At 34.7% G+C, this 16046-nt stretch overlaps 2 protein-coding genes across 3 annotated transcripts; one reads left to right on the top strand and one right to left on the bottom strand.

The window, feature by feature from the left end:
* The first annotated feature begins 1820 nt into the window (after nucleotides 1-1820).
* On the top strand, nucleotides 1821-7205 carry LOC100781026 (pre-mRNA-splicing factor SYF1). Of its 2 annotated transcripts, XR_417687.4 has the most exons (6): nucleotides 1821-3522; nucleotides 4923-5107; nucleotides 5199-5369; nucleotides 5586-6038; nucleotides 6124-6689; nucleotides 6849-7205. XR_417687.4 is itself a non-coding variant. In XM_006594560.4 (5 exons), the coding sequence occupies exons 1-5, from the start codon at nucleotides 2016-2018 to the stop codon at nucleotides 6565-6567; spliced, it is 2760 nt and encodes a 919-aa protein (XP_006594623.1). In that variant the 5' UTR covers nucleotides 1821-2015; the 3' UTR covers nucleotides 6568-6690. The 2 variants fall into 2 exon arrangements, 1 of the variants encoding a protein (XP_006594623.1); XM_006594560.4 differs by lacking the exon at nucleotides 6849-7205 and having other exon boundaries at nucleotides 6124-6690.
* Nucleotides 7206-11701: 4496 nt separating this feature from the next.
* LOC100794998 (uncharacterized) lies at nucleotides 11702-13005 on the bottom strand. Its single transcript, XM_026125228.2, has 2 exons — nucleotides 12504-13005; nucleotides 11702-12421 (listed from the first exon to the last, which is right to left on the bottom strand). Exons 1-2 carry the CDS (start codon nucleotides 12940-12942, stop codon nucleotides 12084-12086), a joined length of 777 nt encoding a protein of 258 aa, XP_025981013.1. The 5' UTR covers nucleotides 12943-13005; the 3' UTR covers nucleotides 11702-12083.
* Nucleotides 13006-16046: the final 3041 nt, after the last annotated feature.

Below are 16046 nucleotides of genomic sequence, written 5' to 3'. Positions count from 1 at the left end.
GTATTAAAAATAAAATAATCTTTTTAGAGTCTATGACAAATACTCATTTTTTTTAAACTGTTATTATGAAGCTTAAAATATTTGAATTTGATTGTAATTGATAATATTTGCACCAATAAAAATTGATATAAGTGATAACCAATTACATCTCTTGATTAAGTGGTTCAAGGTTCAAATTGATCCTTAGGTAGAGTTGGGTATGTGGGTAAACTCACCCCACAAAGTTCGTAATCCATGAAGTCTGCATTCTTAACAAACTCATGATTTTAAGCCCACACCATCCTCATACTCCATAGACTTAGCGAGCAGGCTCACATTTGACAGAAAAGTTAAAAAAGAAACTTAATTTTTAAAAATGTAATATTTGATCAATTTTAAATCATTTTAAAAACTAACTATGAATTATTTAATAAAAAAATATTTGTCCAAAATGGTAACATAATTTGCATCTTAAGCTACCAAAAAAATATTTTTTACATTATATTTACTTAATATATAATTCTATGATAAATCAAAATATTATATCACTAGTCACCGTTATTGAATTTTATAAAACACTTAAATTTTAAATATTTTTTTACTTTATTTACACCCTTATTTATTAGTATAATATATTTGTTATATTAGAATATAAAAAGCCCATAGGGACCATAATGTATGCAATTTAAATGGATTCAAAATATTAAGATTGATATACTATGCGAGTTTGGTGGGTGGCATGAGGGCCAAAGCCCATTTGCCTAACTTACTCTTGGGTATAAAATAAGTAATGTTGAGAGATGAATAATGTGCAATCCAAAAAGTCACATTATGAGTCATCATTTTTTTTTCTTTGTAAATATCGTTGTTCATCACACCTATTAAGATCTCCCACCATATCTTCCACCTTGATTTTATAACATACTTAATATTGTCAATCATTTGATGCTTTGGAAAATGAAGTTAAAGTAATGTTTTTTTTTCCACTAGTCAATGTTAATTGTTATAATATTAGTGGAAAAATCTGAACCCACAATCTCTCATTCTTCCTCTTTTCAATCTTATTCTAAATCATAAAATCAATCTTATAACTCCACTCAAATAATATATAATAAATCTAATTAGATAAAGGATTTATACATTTGAGAGAAAAATATAAGTATTTTTTCTTAGATACACTATTATCATTATCATGTATTAATCATTTTACAACAACGAGTTTGAACTAAAACCGTAGCCCTCATATGTTGATTTAAAAAAAAAACTTTTTTTTTTCCCGAATTGAACATATATTTCCAACCATGACTCAGAAGGGGAGAACAATAAATGAGTGATATATGATATTGAGGGTTGAGTGGGATCAACCTTTTTATAGATTGGAAAGTGCCAACTTAACATGGGATCAAGGCACCTATGTGATTTCTGTAAGCCTTTTTTTTAAAAAAAAACCTTTCCTATAGTTTATTCACCACGACAACCCACCTTCACTAGAATATAGAGAATTAAAAAGAGAAAAAAAATTTGTTTTTATATTTGTAGCTTCAATCTTTAAGAGGCAGAGGAGAAAATACAACATTTTCATCATATTTTTACTTTAATTATTAAAATAAAAATTTATATTACAGAGTACAGATTGAATCAACTAAAAAAATAAATTTATCAAGCTGTAGAAATCTAAAAGATCAAGAAAAACGAAAATTAAAGAATGATTTTTTTTTGAAAGGAATCAAAGAATGAAATTAAAAGCTTACTAGTAAGTAATTTGACCAAGTTTGGGCTTTTATTGGTTGAGCCTCTGTTCAGGCTAGTTGAGATCCAGCCCAGAGATAATAAACAGCAAAAAAACGAAACAATTCGAAGGGGAAAATCAAGCACGTTGAAACAGAGAATTCCCAAACCCTCTCTCTCTGTATCTGCGAACACCAAGTCCAACACCTCCAAACCTTCGTCAAAATTCATTCAAGTCGAAAGAGAGTGTGGTTTCTCAGATTTTCTACTCACACACACAGCGTTAGGGTTTTACAGAGATTGTGGAAATGGTAATTGCGCAAGATTTGTATCCATCAGAAGACGACCTTTTGTACGAAGAGGAGTTGCTTCGAAACCCTTTCAGCCTCAAGCTATGGTGGCGCTACCTGATTGCGCGTTCGGAAGCTCCGTTCAAGAAGCGCTTCGTCATTTACGAGCGGGCACTCAAGGCGCTTCCTGGAAGCTACAAGTTGTGGCACGCCTACCTCCGCGAGCGCCTCGACCTCGTTCGCAATCTTCCGGTGATTCACTCACAGTACGACACGCTCAACAACACCTTCGAGCGCGCCCTCGTAACGATGCACAAAATGCCGCGAATTTGGATCATGTACCTGCAAACCCTAACGAATCAGAAATTGATCACTCGCACACGCAGGACCTTCGATAGGGCTCTATGCGCGCTCCCTGTTACCCAGCATGACCGCATTTGGGAACCCTATCTTGTGTTTGTGAGCCAGAAAGGTATTCCTATTGAGACTTCTCTTCGGGTTTATCGCAGGTATTTGAAGTATGATCCTTCTCACATTGAGGATTTTATTGAGTTTTTGCTTAATTCGAGTCTCTGGCAAGAGTCTTCTGAGAGGCTGGCTTCTGTGCTCAATGATGACCAGTTTTACTCGATTAAGGGTAAGACCAAGCACCGGCTTTGGTTGGAGTTGTGTGATTTGCTCACTCGCCATGCGAATGAGGTGTCTGGGTTGAATGTGGATGCTATCATTAGGGGTGGGATTAGGAAGTTCACTGATGAGGTGGGTAGGCTTTGGACTTCGTTGGCTGAGTATTACATTAGGAGGGGCTTACATGAGAAGGCCAGGGATGTGTTTGAGGAGGGCATGTCTACTGTTATTACTGTCAGGGATTTTAGTGTTATATTTGATTCTTACTCGCAGTTTGAGGAGAGCATGCTTGCTTTCAAGATGGAGGAGATGAGGCTGAGTGATGAAGAGGATGGTGAGGAGGAGGGTGAAGAGAACGGTGTTGAGGAAGGGGATGAAGAGGATATTCGTTTTAAAGGAAGATTGGTGGAGGAGGATTTTGAGAGGAAGATTTTACATGGGTTTTGGTTGAATGACAAGAATGACATAGACTTGAGGTTGGCTCGGTTTGATTACCTTATGGAGAGGAGGCCTGAATTGGCTAACAGTGTGCTTTTGCGTCAAAATCCTCATAATGTAGAACAGTGGCACCGGAGGGTGAAGCTCTTTGAAGGGAATCCTACCAAGCAGATACTGACTTACACGGAAGCGGTGAGGACAATTGATCCCATGAAGGCAGTGGGAAAGCCTCATACATTGTGGGTTGCTTTTGCCAAACTGTATGAGCAGCACAAAGATATAGCCAATGCCCGGGTCATATTTGACAAGGCAGTGCAGGTGAACTACAAAACTGTGGATAATCTGGCTAGTGTCTGGTGTGAGTGGGCTGAAATGGAGTTGAAGTATAAAAATTTCAAAGGAGCACTTGAGCTGATGAGGCGGGCTACGGCAGAGCCATCCGTTGAGGTCAAGCGAAGAGGTAACCTCAGTTCACCTTGTTTACATTTTCTTCTTGCTAAGTGTGGGCAAAATATCCATTTGACCAAAACTTAACTTTTACTGGACCAGTCCTGTCCATTTTTAGTCCACTTTAATGGCTTTGGTAATCCTGGTTGAGAGTTGATCAAAACCATTTCTATCTTTGGTACGTATTACGTAAATAGTTGGCTTGCATCTGGAGCAGTAGTTTGTTATGTGTCCTAGCATGAATTCTACGTTTAGATGATGTAATAAGATAGTATTATGCTTGCTTTTGATGCTGTTTTCCTTTATTTAATGATGGTGATGTAAAAGGACTATAATGTTTTGTGTTTATTAATGTGTTGTATGAATGGTAATAATGTGCCAGGTACAAGGCTTTGAAGGGCTTGTTGTTGTGAATTGTGATCCTTTCCTGCTTTTCTTGATGGGCTGCTGTTAGTGTTGATAAGCTTGTTGAGTGCTTGAAGGATTTAATTGCTTTGCTTATTTGGATTCTGATAAGTAAAGGGGCCAAGCTACTTACTGGGCCTCTATTTTTTACACCTTTAATGCTTGTTAGTCCTGTTATTATGTATTCATATATGCACGGCCGTTTAAACTGTCATCGTAACTGACTTTTTAATAGTTGCTGTAATGATGGTTATTATTTGCTTATTGGCACAGCATGTTACTCTAGCTAGCTTAGAAAGGTGTAGGGTTTGGAATTTAGTGTCTGGGTAGGATTTATTGATTGTAGTGTGGTCATGTCATTATGCAGTGTTTACAGAGGTTTATTTTTAGTTGAACTCTATAAAGTTAAGGAAACAAGAGTCCAGAGGTTTATTTTTTTGAATGATGAGCAACTTGATTAACTGGTTTCATATCACATCCTTTGAGTTAGAATGCTGATGGTCTAGTAGTGCAGTTACATTCTCTTACGTGATAAAAATTATATATGGAATTACTTTTGGTCTTTTTTCTTCCAATAAATTCTTCAGTTGTTGTTATAGATATGTAATTGCTCTAATGTCTCTGGCCTGGAAAAACCTGCATAAACCTAGTTTTAAAAAAATGGATTGGATTTTAATCCAAACCACTTTAAATGGTTTGGTTTGGATATGGTTTGGATATGGATTGGATTTGTAAAAATCCTAACCATGCCCACCCTTAGTGCGTGTTTGGTTGAGTTCAAATTGAGAAGAAAGGGGAGGAAATTTTCAAAAATTAGTTTGGGTCCTACACCTCTTTCCCTCTACTTTAATTCTAATGTTTCTTCTCAATTCTCTTCCATTCTTTTCTCTTTTACACAACCAAACTCACCCTAACTTCTTCCCAATATGCTCTGCTTTAAGTTATGCTTTGTTTTTCATGTTTAGAGAGTGAACTAACTTTTAAATTTGCCTTATGCTTTACTTTTAGTGGCTGCTGATGGGAATGAACCAGTCCAGATGAAACTGCATAAATCCTTGAGATTGTGGACATTTTATGTTGATTTGGAGGAAAGCCTAGGTACTTTGGAGTCTACATGTGCTGTTTATGAGCGGATCTTGGATTTACGAATAGCCACGCCGCAAATAATCATCAATTATGCATACTTCCTGGAGGTATGGTGTACTGTTTTGGCACATTACATCTTTTGAATTTTGCTTCAACTGGTTTTGGCTGATTGACAATTCCTTACAATGATTTATGCAGGAACATAAATACTTTGAAGATGCTTTTAAAGTTTATGAAAGAGGTGTAAAGATATTTAAGTACCCACATGTTAAAGACATATGGGTTACATATCTCTCTAAATTTGTGAAGAGATATGGAAAGAATAAATTGGAGAGAGCAAGAGAACTATTTGAAAATGCAGTTGAATCGGTATATACATTTTTATTTATTTATTTATTGCCAAAATCTAAGTGTTCTTTAAGTATAATTTCTTTTCAAGTTTTTCATTGATGAACCTACAGCATGATTGTGTTCAAAGTGTCATTAAGGATAAATGTTATTTCTGTGTCAAATATTACTTTTGAATTTTTTTAATGCATTACAATGCTAACATAATCCTTCTTATGGATCATGCTTGCCAAACAGGCCCCAGCTGATCAAGTGAAACCACTTTACCTGCAATATGCCAAGCTGGAGGAGGACTATGGACTAGCGAAGCGAGCTATGAAGGTTTATGATCAAGCAACTAAGGCTGTTCCTAACAATGAGAAGTTAAGCATGTATGAAATATATATTGCTCGTGCAGCTGAGATATTTGGTGTACCCAAAACAAGGGAGATCTATGAACAGGCAATTGAATCTGGTCTTCCAGACAAGGATGTCAAAACCATGTGTTTGAAGTATGCTGAGTTGGAAAAAAGTTTGGGAGAAATTGACCGGGCCCGTGGAATATTTGTTTTTGCCTCTCAGTTTGCAGATCCACGATCTGATCCAGAATTTTGGAATAAGTGGCACGAGTTTGAGGTTCAGCATGGGAACGAAGATACTTTCAGAGAAATGCTTCGTATTAAGCGAAGTGTCTCTGCAAGCTACAGCCAGGTTACTTTAACTTTTCATTTTCCCTATAATTCTGTGACCCTGATATTTGGCATTTATTCTAATCTTGCTTCTACTGTTTTTCCAGACACATTTTATACTGCCTGAGTATCTGATGCAGAAGGATCAAACTGTGAATCTTGATGAGGCCAAAGACAAACTGAAACAGGCTGGAATCCCTGAGGACGAAATGGCTGCTTTAGAAAGACAATTAGCCCCAGCAGTTGACAATACAGTGACAAAAGATAGGAAGGTTGGGTTTGTGAGTGCTGGAGTGGAATCTCAGCTTGATAGAGGGGTAAAAACTAGTGCAAATCATGAGGATATTGAGTTACCAGAAGAAAGTGATTCTGATGATGATGATGATAAGATTGAAATTGCACAAAAAGATGTTCCTTCTGCTGTGTTTGGTGGTTTGATTAGAAAGAGAGATGAGAATGAAAATAATGGAGAAGTAGATGCTGCAAAAGATAAGGATAATGGAATACGGCTTGGTGCTCTTGAGAGAATGAAGAGGCTAAAACAAAATTAAATTTTTGGTCTGAGTATTCCCAATGAAATTTTGATTGCAGTGAAATTAGTTTTGGTTTGTGTTATGTACTATCAGTCTATCCAGAGATAATGAAGAAGACACTTTCTGACGATGCTAAATCGGTAAATCCCCAGTGGAGTCTTAATTATACTTATTTTATGGTGTTATAAAATGATTGCTAGGCCTAAATATTTCTTTGAACTTCATTTCCAACCTGTGTTTCTCCATTATTTTGCATCATTGATAACTTGAGACATGATTTTATATTTTCTTCTCTACAGGGAAAAAAACGCCACTATTTTTCCTGCAATGTGCAACAAGTTATCAGATCATAGTGAAGTACAAAACGGGGTACATGGTTGCTGATGTAGATTTGTCAAAAATAGAAAAAAACAAGTTGCAATTTAATTCTGCAGCCAGGATTTGAACCCATATATTCAACATTAGAATTAACTGAGTGTGCTACTGTATGTCACACCATTGCTGATACTGAGCAAATGCTCATTTAACATCCAAGAGGTTCTAATACGGAGCGAAAAAATTGAGTATGTCATTATTAGGTTTGTTTCATCAAATTACACAATCCTAATATGTAATTTATATATGAATCGATATCCATATTCCTAAACTTTTGTTTAGACTTTTTCCCTGATGTATATTGGCTTTAAACATGAGAAGTGTGTTCTTGTTACATGGTGAAAATGATGCATTGCAAACTTACTCTTTAAATCATCTTAGTAGGACATGTTTTCTTGTTCTGTGAGTTGACGCTATTGAAATTTGATGCATGCAGCATCAGGGAGTAATTCACTAGGAGAATATTACATGATGCATTATTTTTACATGAAAACTGGGTTGTTGGTTTAGTTTTCCAGTTTTGAAATTTCTCACTCATTATTTTATCTATATACACCATGTGTGTTATTTGTTGGTTGAGTTATATGTGGTTTTCTGAAATGTTTGAGTTCACTCTTTTCTTTACTTTAATGGTTGAAAACGAAGAGTGGGATCGGATGGAAAAATGGACCCAGACACAGGATGTAAAGTCATGGTTTGGCTTGGAATCTGGAATGACATAAAAAAATGTTATTATATTCAAATGTCTGGCCTTACGGGTTTCTTTATTCGTGTCAATGAAATTCAGCTCATGTGTATGTTTTAAGTTATGATGAATTAAAGTGTTACTGGTTGGGAGGATTTGCTTAGGTTCTGTTGCGATATGTTCAAATTTTGAGAATAGAACAATAGTACTATTACTCCTCTATCTCTCTTGGAAGCTTTATTTTGATGCTAAAAATATCTTATTCTAAAATACATGGATTTTTTCCCCCCTTGATGGCCTTTAGAAACAGTTGGCAAGAGGTGGTTTGATTGATTACAAAATTTCAGTCAACTAAGAAATTCATTCATTAATGCAAATATTGGTCCAAGAAGATGAAGGAAAATCATATTTACTGATTTGTTCTATAACATGGTCATCCTCGTGTATTCTTTGTCGCAGGACCTAACAAGCTTCCCTATTAGTGGATCTACTTAGCTTCTGCGAAGGTTTTTAGACCAACACACAAATAACTCTTTTGTAGGAAATTTGTACTGAAATGTGGATCTTCATGATATGATTCTACCTACTAGTTATATATCAGAGCATAAATGAGGAAATTCTGACATGCTAGGATGTAATCGATGGATGAACTGCTTTTGTATAGGATGGTTCAATGGAAACATGCTTACAATGACCTTGGAACACTAATGCAAAATGATGGCATCAACCTACTTTAGGTATAATTTGTTTGTTCCCTTTCTTGGTCTCATTTTAAAACCATGGATCACATTCGAATGACCCAGCAAAACAATATTGTCCGACACTTATCAGTTGAATTTTCCTACCATAATTATAAGTTCTCATATATATACACCCACGCATGATGTCAACATTCATGTTAATTATTGCAATATTTTAAATCCTTTACCAAGGAATCATTTTTCTCTACTTAATATACCCATTTTAAAAAGAATGCGCCATAAGGAAGTCCATTAACTTCATCTTTTTTACCCTTACACTTTCCTTTCGCTCTTATCAATGGTCGTTGCTACCCGAAATTATGTCTCTCATAATGATTTATGCGGTGCCCGTGTAATTCACTAATTCTTTAGAATGTAACATAGTCTTGATAGGATACAAAGGCATATTCCTCACACATGAGATAGCAAGCTCTCACCTTCCACAACGATTTCTTCAGGATTCTATATTTGTTCTATTTCCACTCTAATTCCTAATATTGCAACCTGACATTAAACTTTGTAGCGTGTCCCACCAATGACATGTTATAAATTCCAATTTCCTAACATACATCATTATAGTCCTCCGTCGCCAGCTAAATATAAGATCTTTTTTAAAAATTTGTTTTGTCCATACTCTTTTCTAATTTTTAGATATATTAATTATTTTTCTTTTTACATACTCTTACTTAATTATTATTTTTTAAATATTAATGAGAAACAAGTAAATGAATATAGATAAAATAAAAATAATTTTGAAATGATAATGCAAATAATTAATAAATTTAATACAGTAACTATTTTTTAAGGACATAAATTAATTGAAAATATCTTATAAGTAGAAACAAAGAAAGCAATGGAGAAATTTCATAGTAAAGTCTTATCCTAAAAATATAATTAACATATACTTTTTACTTGTACAAACACATTCTCAATCCTCAAATCTTATCCTTATATGTTGTTTAATTTTCTCATTTTTACTCAATTTGTGATTTTATCTCCAACACAAACAATCTGCTAGAGCATTTCCTATGCGCTTTGTAAAGACCAGCTTCACAGTGGTCAATTTGCGAGTAGACTCCATCAATCTTCAATCATTCCATGCAGAGCATTCGTTTGTGTACCATGCCTGACATGTAGGGTTGTCAATAGGGGCCAGCCCGCCATAAAAAGGCTAACCCGACCCGTCCCGCCAAGCAAAACGGGCTACCTTTCCTAGTCCGGTCTATTTCAAGCTGGTCCACTTGGGCTGCAAGCCACCCGTTAGCCCGCCAATTTTTTTTTCCAGATTTTGTATTATCCTTTATTGTTGTTGGTAACATCAATTTAACATTGTTTTTTATTGTTGTTGGTAACATCAATTTTGAATCTAACTCTTATCTCTTTATAATTTTTTATAACTAAAAATAAAAAATTGAAGTGAGGCTGACGCGGAGCCGTTGCTGTGGAGGGAGGCTATGAGGGGCTGAGGGTGAGGCTCTCGAAGTCCAATCGAAGATGTGAGGCTGATGGGGTTCAAAATCGAAAAAAAAGGGTGAGGGCTCGAGGTCAAGGGTGAGGGTCTTGAGAGAGAGGGCTCGAGAGAAGAGATTTAAGAGAATGAGAAATGAGATTCAATTCAAGAGGCCATGAGGGTTTGGTCTCGCTTGCATGCGTTTGGGCCATTTCAGAGTCCTTAATCTATTTTTTTAAAAGCACTAGCTTGCGGGCTGGCCAGCCCGCCGTTCCTGGCCCGGTTTGACACCCCTACTAACATGAGACATCGTATATTCTTTTGCAATCTAAAAGAAGTTGCCGATGCTAGAATATTTTCTTCTTGTTCTCGGAATACTCTTTTGCAATCTTAAAGAAGTTGTGGATGCTAGAATATTTTCTTCATGATCTTGGAATACCAGTCCAAAACCCAAAACCTGAGTTTGTCAGTGTTCTTGCTTGCTCGTCAAACCAAACTCCTTCACTTTGGAGCTAGCTACATCAACTTTTCATACTTTTTTTTTTAGAATCCACCCTTAGTTTAAGTATGACATGTAGAAGTTGTCATTCCTTCTAATTCATGAATAAATTTCTTTAAAATAACAGTCGACACAAGTTGTAGTTACTTATATCTCTTAACCAAATGATTAAAGATTTGAATCCTGATTGATCCTTAATTAAAGATTTATCGCTACTTTTTTGGGAGAGACAATTTTGTATCAATAGCATGGTTAAAAAAAATCAAAAAATTCTTCAGCACTAATGATCCGCAGCGGTATACTCAAAATGAACTGCTTTGTGTACCGTGAAAACCATGCATTCATTTTCTTCATATATATCCCATTTAAGCTGTCCCCCGGAATAAAAAGCTCATTGGGGAAATTTCACATGTGCTTCTTTTCGATTTCATGTGTTAAAAATCACCATAGTTAAAAAAGGTAATATGAAGTAATATGTTTAGACTAAAAGTAAATCATAAAATTTTAATTCTTTTTTCAATTTTCAATGTACGTTTCCAGTATACGTGATCATAATTTTCAATTTCTTTTTTCCTTTTGGTTCAGGAGGGGGAGATGTAGTCTCTGGGATTTTTTTTTGCCACCGAATTATTTAGGAGGGGACGGAAAAAGAAATTAGGAGGGAACACACAATTTTCAGTTTGGTCTTGTTTTTATTATCTTGATCCGTTTCTGGGTTGACTTTTACTCCGTGTCGACGCTCACAAGACGAAAGCTGGCGATCTTATATTCAATGTTTCAGACTTCGTTTCTTCTTTTCACATTGTTTTTTGTTTTTTTGGCAATTAGTTATTTTGTGGACTTTGAATTTGTTTTTTAGTTTGGGTGGTTAATTTAATTAGGAGCCACGTGTTACTTTTTTTTCCCAATGAATTTCTCCTTTGAATTTTATGTGGCCGAGTGTAAATTATATTCAAGTTTCTCATAGGCAGATGCCCTATCACTAGAGTATTGGGAGTTAATACATGTAAAACAGAATCTTTAGCTTTGTTCCGTAAATTTATCAATTAAAGAGTTTTATCGTTTACACATGATAAATTTATGCAGATTGATGACAAATACGTTTTTTTAATAAATTGTTAAATTGATTTAATTATGTAATTATATATAGTTGATTAACTATCACTAAAATGGCAGGGAACAGGCAACAGTCAATTAAGAAGGTACATGTTTATTTGAGATCATTAAATCTAGAGAAAGAATCTTTTTTTTTAAAGCACTTTATAAAAATAAAAGAAAAAAATAACAATACTTTAAATTTAAACCAATCACTCAATATAATTATTTATCAGACATATTTAACTGATAATATATATATATATATATATATACCCAAGACATGATTAAAAATGAGAGCAAAGAAATAGAATAGCAAACTAAACGTTACAGGCTTACATTCATGGTATTAATTACAGAGAAAGAGGTTTGACTAAAAAAAATGACCCCGAAAAATTACAAAGAGGAACAACATTAATCCTAAGTTCCCCGAAGTGTTTTTTTGGTGTGTTTGTTTTCTAGCTAGCTAGCTAATTGATATTGAACATGAACCACATTTTTGGTATGTGGAGCATATAAAGGCACAAAACAAACAAATTAAAGAAATAATGATGATGAGCCTAACCCAACCATAAACTAATATATGGCAATAAAATAAATACCCCTACTGTCTACACCTGCAGAAATACTTACACTATATATGTTTTTTTGTTCTGTAAAATGAAAATATTGATTATGTTGAGGTTGAGATTAAGCGGCACCGCGGTTAATCATCTGCATGTACTGTTCTAAGGATTGTTGTCTTTGCAGCCTCATCTCTTGGTTGAACTTTTGTATGAAGGCTTCGACGCGACGATTCAACTCGTCTTGACTCAGCGAGGGTTCTTTCCGCAGCCTCCCGGACGACACACTCAGTGCATCGTTGAATGTCTCTTGGGGTTGTGGGGTCACGTTGCGGTTGTGCCACATGTCGGACTTCTTCATGTGCCTGCTCAATGGCATTGATCGACCCTCCGTTATGGCCTTCCACGTGCTCTCCAACGTCTCGTCCCGTTTTGCCTTAGCCACCACTCTCAACGCTCTCCCACCTACAACCATCCATGCACTTCGCTAAACGACAACCCTAGCGCGTATTCACGCATCAAAATAATAATAATTAGTAATTATTACCTTCTGAACTGGATTTAAGGAATTTCCGGTGAGTGAACCTAGCAGACACCAGTGGCTTCTCCTCCGGCGATGGAATCTCCGTCGAGTCTTTTCTCTTTAGTGCCACAACATCTTCTTCGATTACTTTCTTCTCCACTTCGAGAACGGCTTTTACTTGGAAAAGCGGTGGTTCTGGAACGGTGGGAGCGGGCATGGATTCAACACGTGGAGGAGTTGGCTCCGGAGATTGAGGGTTTGATGAGTGATGAAACCGTGAAGAAGCGACGATGGAGATGATGATGGCGTTGAGAACAACGAAGAGGTAAGGAGGCTTGAAACACAAGAGGAAGAAACTCCAAAGAAGAGGGAGGTTGGTGGCGGCGACTGGAAGAGAGACTCTGAGGCCTAACGCCGCGAACAAGACGGCGGCGGAGACGAGGAGAACTTTCCAAGAAAGCATATTCGCCAGAGAGAGAGAGAAAAGTTGATAAGCTTTTAACAGAGTGATGGAGAGAGATGTTGGAAAGAGAATAGAATTTATAGAGAAAAGAAGAGAGGGGAGTGTAGGTCCCAAGTTATCATCAAATCTTGGCCGTTGAATAGTGAATACACGGAGTTCATTATGGTCTATGCCGTGTAGGACCCTCCTTCCACGGAGTTGTTTGTTACTGCTTACGTTTACGTTGCATTGTCACCACTCACCCAGTGACTCGTAGTAGCCATTCTTTTTTTATTTTACTTTTTTTCTTTTCTACACGGAATTATTCGATATTATTAACTATTACTGCTTAATAATATTAACTACAGTGGTTACTAGTAGATGTGGACTGACATTTTACTTTATGTATGTATAATTATTCAGTTTAATTAATGATGCTGGTGGAGCCAATACAACGTATTCATCAACTTTTCTTAATCATGGGAACCAATTGATATTCTATAATCCCAAATGGAAGTAAAAGGTGATTTTTTTTTCTTCGCTTGTAAATCTTTTTCTGGGTTGAGGGTTTATAAGATATTGTAAGCGTCTGTATTAAGCTATCTAAAATACAACCACCAACGATGAATTAGAATTTAGCACATATCAAGTAAATATTTAGTAGAGAATGGTTTATAGTTATCAGAAGTGTGATGGTGAATTAGAATTTAGGATTTCTTATGGGAGGATAAATACACATGTTTCACGAGAAAGGAACGCTGTAGATTGATTGGTCGGTTGCGACAATGGCGATGGAGATGGAGTGGGTTTGGCTCGTTGACACTTTATTGTTCATAATCTTATTGGCTTGAATTTCAAATTTTTGGAAAAAAATTCGATAAAACTATATATTATTTAATATATACAAAATTTACATTTTTCAGAAAAGTTTAACAAATATCCTTTTCAGTGTACAACAAATACTTTAAAGTTTAAACATATATATACTTGCTTACATTCCCACCGATAAAACAAATATCTCTAAATAAAATATTAAATAATTCTGAATTATTTTATGACTTACATGTTTTTTTTAATATATATATATATATATATATATATATATATATATATATATATATATATATATATATATATATGTATGTATGTATATATGGATATTTTGTGTGTGGTTCAAGGTTTCCCTTCGTATGTGGCTTGAGTTATTTTAAAACTAATATCAGTGATGATTAACTAATAAACATTTATATATAATATATATAACGATAAACGTGTACACATATATAACATTTATATATAATATATATAACGATAAAAATGTAAACATATATAATTTTTTATTTAATTCTTTTAAAATAATATATAATAATTAAGTTGCTTTTGCAAGCGAAACAAGTGCAACGTCAACAACAATCCACGTCAACGAAGACGTTGCTATATCAGCCAATTTTAATATCATTCTTTTTATATTTTTTTTTTAACTGACTAACGAGTTGTATTATACTGTAGAAAGGGATATGATAAAATCAATTTGAAAATTATGAGGACCAGAGTTTTAAAAATTGGAAAAATAGGATATTTCGAAATGAGTATCAGCTCAAATTTTAATGTTTCAAGTTAATTAAATATCAACGGGCTTATATGAGATAAATTCCGTCAATAATATTATGGAGTTCCTTTAAGAGCAATATTTAGGGGCTAAAAAAAACTACTATATATATATATATATCCCATTGAGTTTGCTCATAATAATGTTATTTGAGACTTTGTGCCTCTGCTCTCTGCTACTTTTCATGCAAATGAAGACAGCTAGGCCAAGGAAGAAGAATGACTTCTTTTAAGGGAACAAGGCTCGCACATGTGGAGTGGATAGTGGATACATATATATATATATATATATATATATATATATATATATATATATATATATATATATATATTCGTGACATTCGATATCGATCATATAAACATTTTCTTTTTTCTTTTGGTCTATTCAATATCATATTAATTCTTAATTAAGTGACTATCTTAGTCATGGGTGGATCAGGCCCACAGGTGGGCCATCTTTAACATCTTAGAAAAAAAAAAGATCAACAAGAGGAAGAAAGGTCTATTAGTGTAGTGAACTCGTTAATTCCAATAAGAGGATTAAAAAATTATGTTGGTTTTAAGGTTAATTGAGTATAATATTTGCGAGAAAAAGACAATTTAACTGACTGATAATGACAATCAGATTCAAAGTTCTTTATTTGGACTTTCAAACCGTAATTTTAGGAGTTTCTGGATGAACTATACAAGACCACAAGAGGATCCGGATCCTCAAAATTGTTCTTTTGCTAGCTACAGTCCAGATGAACAATTACCCATTCCGAAAGGCACCAATCTCAACTCCACCAGCTGGTCTCTCCCGTTAAGAGATAAAATGGTCGGTTCAATATAAAAACAAAAACGTATGAAATTCACAGATTTCTTAAATTGAATCATAAAAATTGACTACTCGTCTTGTTGGTTTGAAGGACGAAATTGCCTTGCAATTCCATAAAAGGTCGAGACAAAAACTTATGTGTGATGCTGGGAAGCTAGCTAGGTAAAGGAAGCTTTCAAGAAGATATTCAGATAAATATAAAAAAAAATGTAATTCCGTTTTCATATTTGATATGATAATAGACTATTATTTAATACTTTAAATTATGTTTTTCGTATTTTGATTTTATAAGCACACAATTACACACAAACACACAAACAGCTGATATTGACTGTACAAGGATCCAAAATCCCAACGTACTAACCGTAACCATTCTTTTTTCGGTAGTGTTTAATTTTAATAAGATTAGAGCAGGTTTAAGTCAGGTCTTCTTTTTATTGAATGGGTCGCAAATCACCGTTCTTCATTAGGCAAGAAATAATAGTTTTCACGTATTTTAGTTAAGAGAGATATTTAAGGCTTAAGCGAATGAAAACTTAATTATGAAGTGGTTTAATAGGGTAGTCTTAAAATGAATTAGTCAGTAAATGATGCTAATTCAAAACAGGATGCTTGCATATTTTCATATTTGTTCATCTTCGTGAGGTATAAGGTTTTCATACAAAAATATGAATAGTTTATTTAAAACATTAAGTAACGT

The sequence above is a fragment of the Glycine max genome, chromosome 13 (genome assembly GCF_000004515.6).
Source record: "Glycine max cultivar Williams 82 chromosome 13, Glycine_max_v4.0, whole genome shotgun sequence".
Classification (NCBI taxonomy): domain Eukaryota; kingdom Viridiplantae; phylum Streptophyta; class Magnoliopsida; order Fabales; family Fabaceae; genus Glycine; species Glycine max.
This window is presented reverse-complemented; position numbering and strand designations above follow the sequence as displayed.

Coding starts and splice junctions, on each gene's coding strand:
- LOC100781026 (XM_006594560.4), top strand. CDS start 2,016: ATGGTAATTGCGCAAGATTTGTATCCATCAGAAGACGACCTTTTGTAC. Junction 5,108..5,198: donor ATTATGCATACTTCCTGGAG/GTATGGTGTACT, acceptor TGATTTATGCAG/GAACATAAATACTTTGAAGA. Junction 6,039..6,123: donor TCTCTGCAAGCTACAGCCAG/GTTACTTTAACT, acceptor CTGTTTTTCCAG/ACACATTTTATACTGCCTGA.
- LOC100794998 (XM_026125228.2), bottom strand. CDS start 12,942: ATGCTTTCTTGGAAAGTTCTCCTCGTCTCCGCCGCCGTCTTGTTCGCG. Junction 12,422..12,503: donor CCTTAAATCCAGTTCAGAAG/GTAATAATTACT, acceptor GGATGGTTGTAG/GTGGGAGAGCGTTGAGAGTG.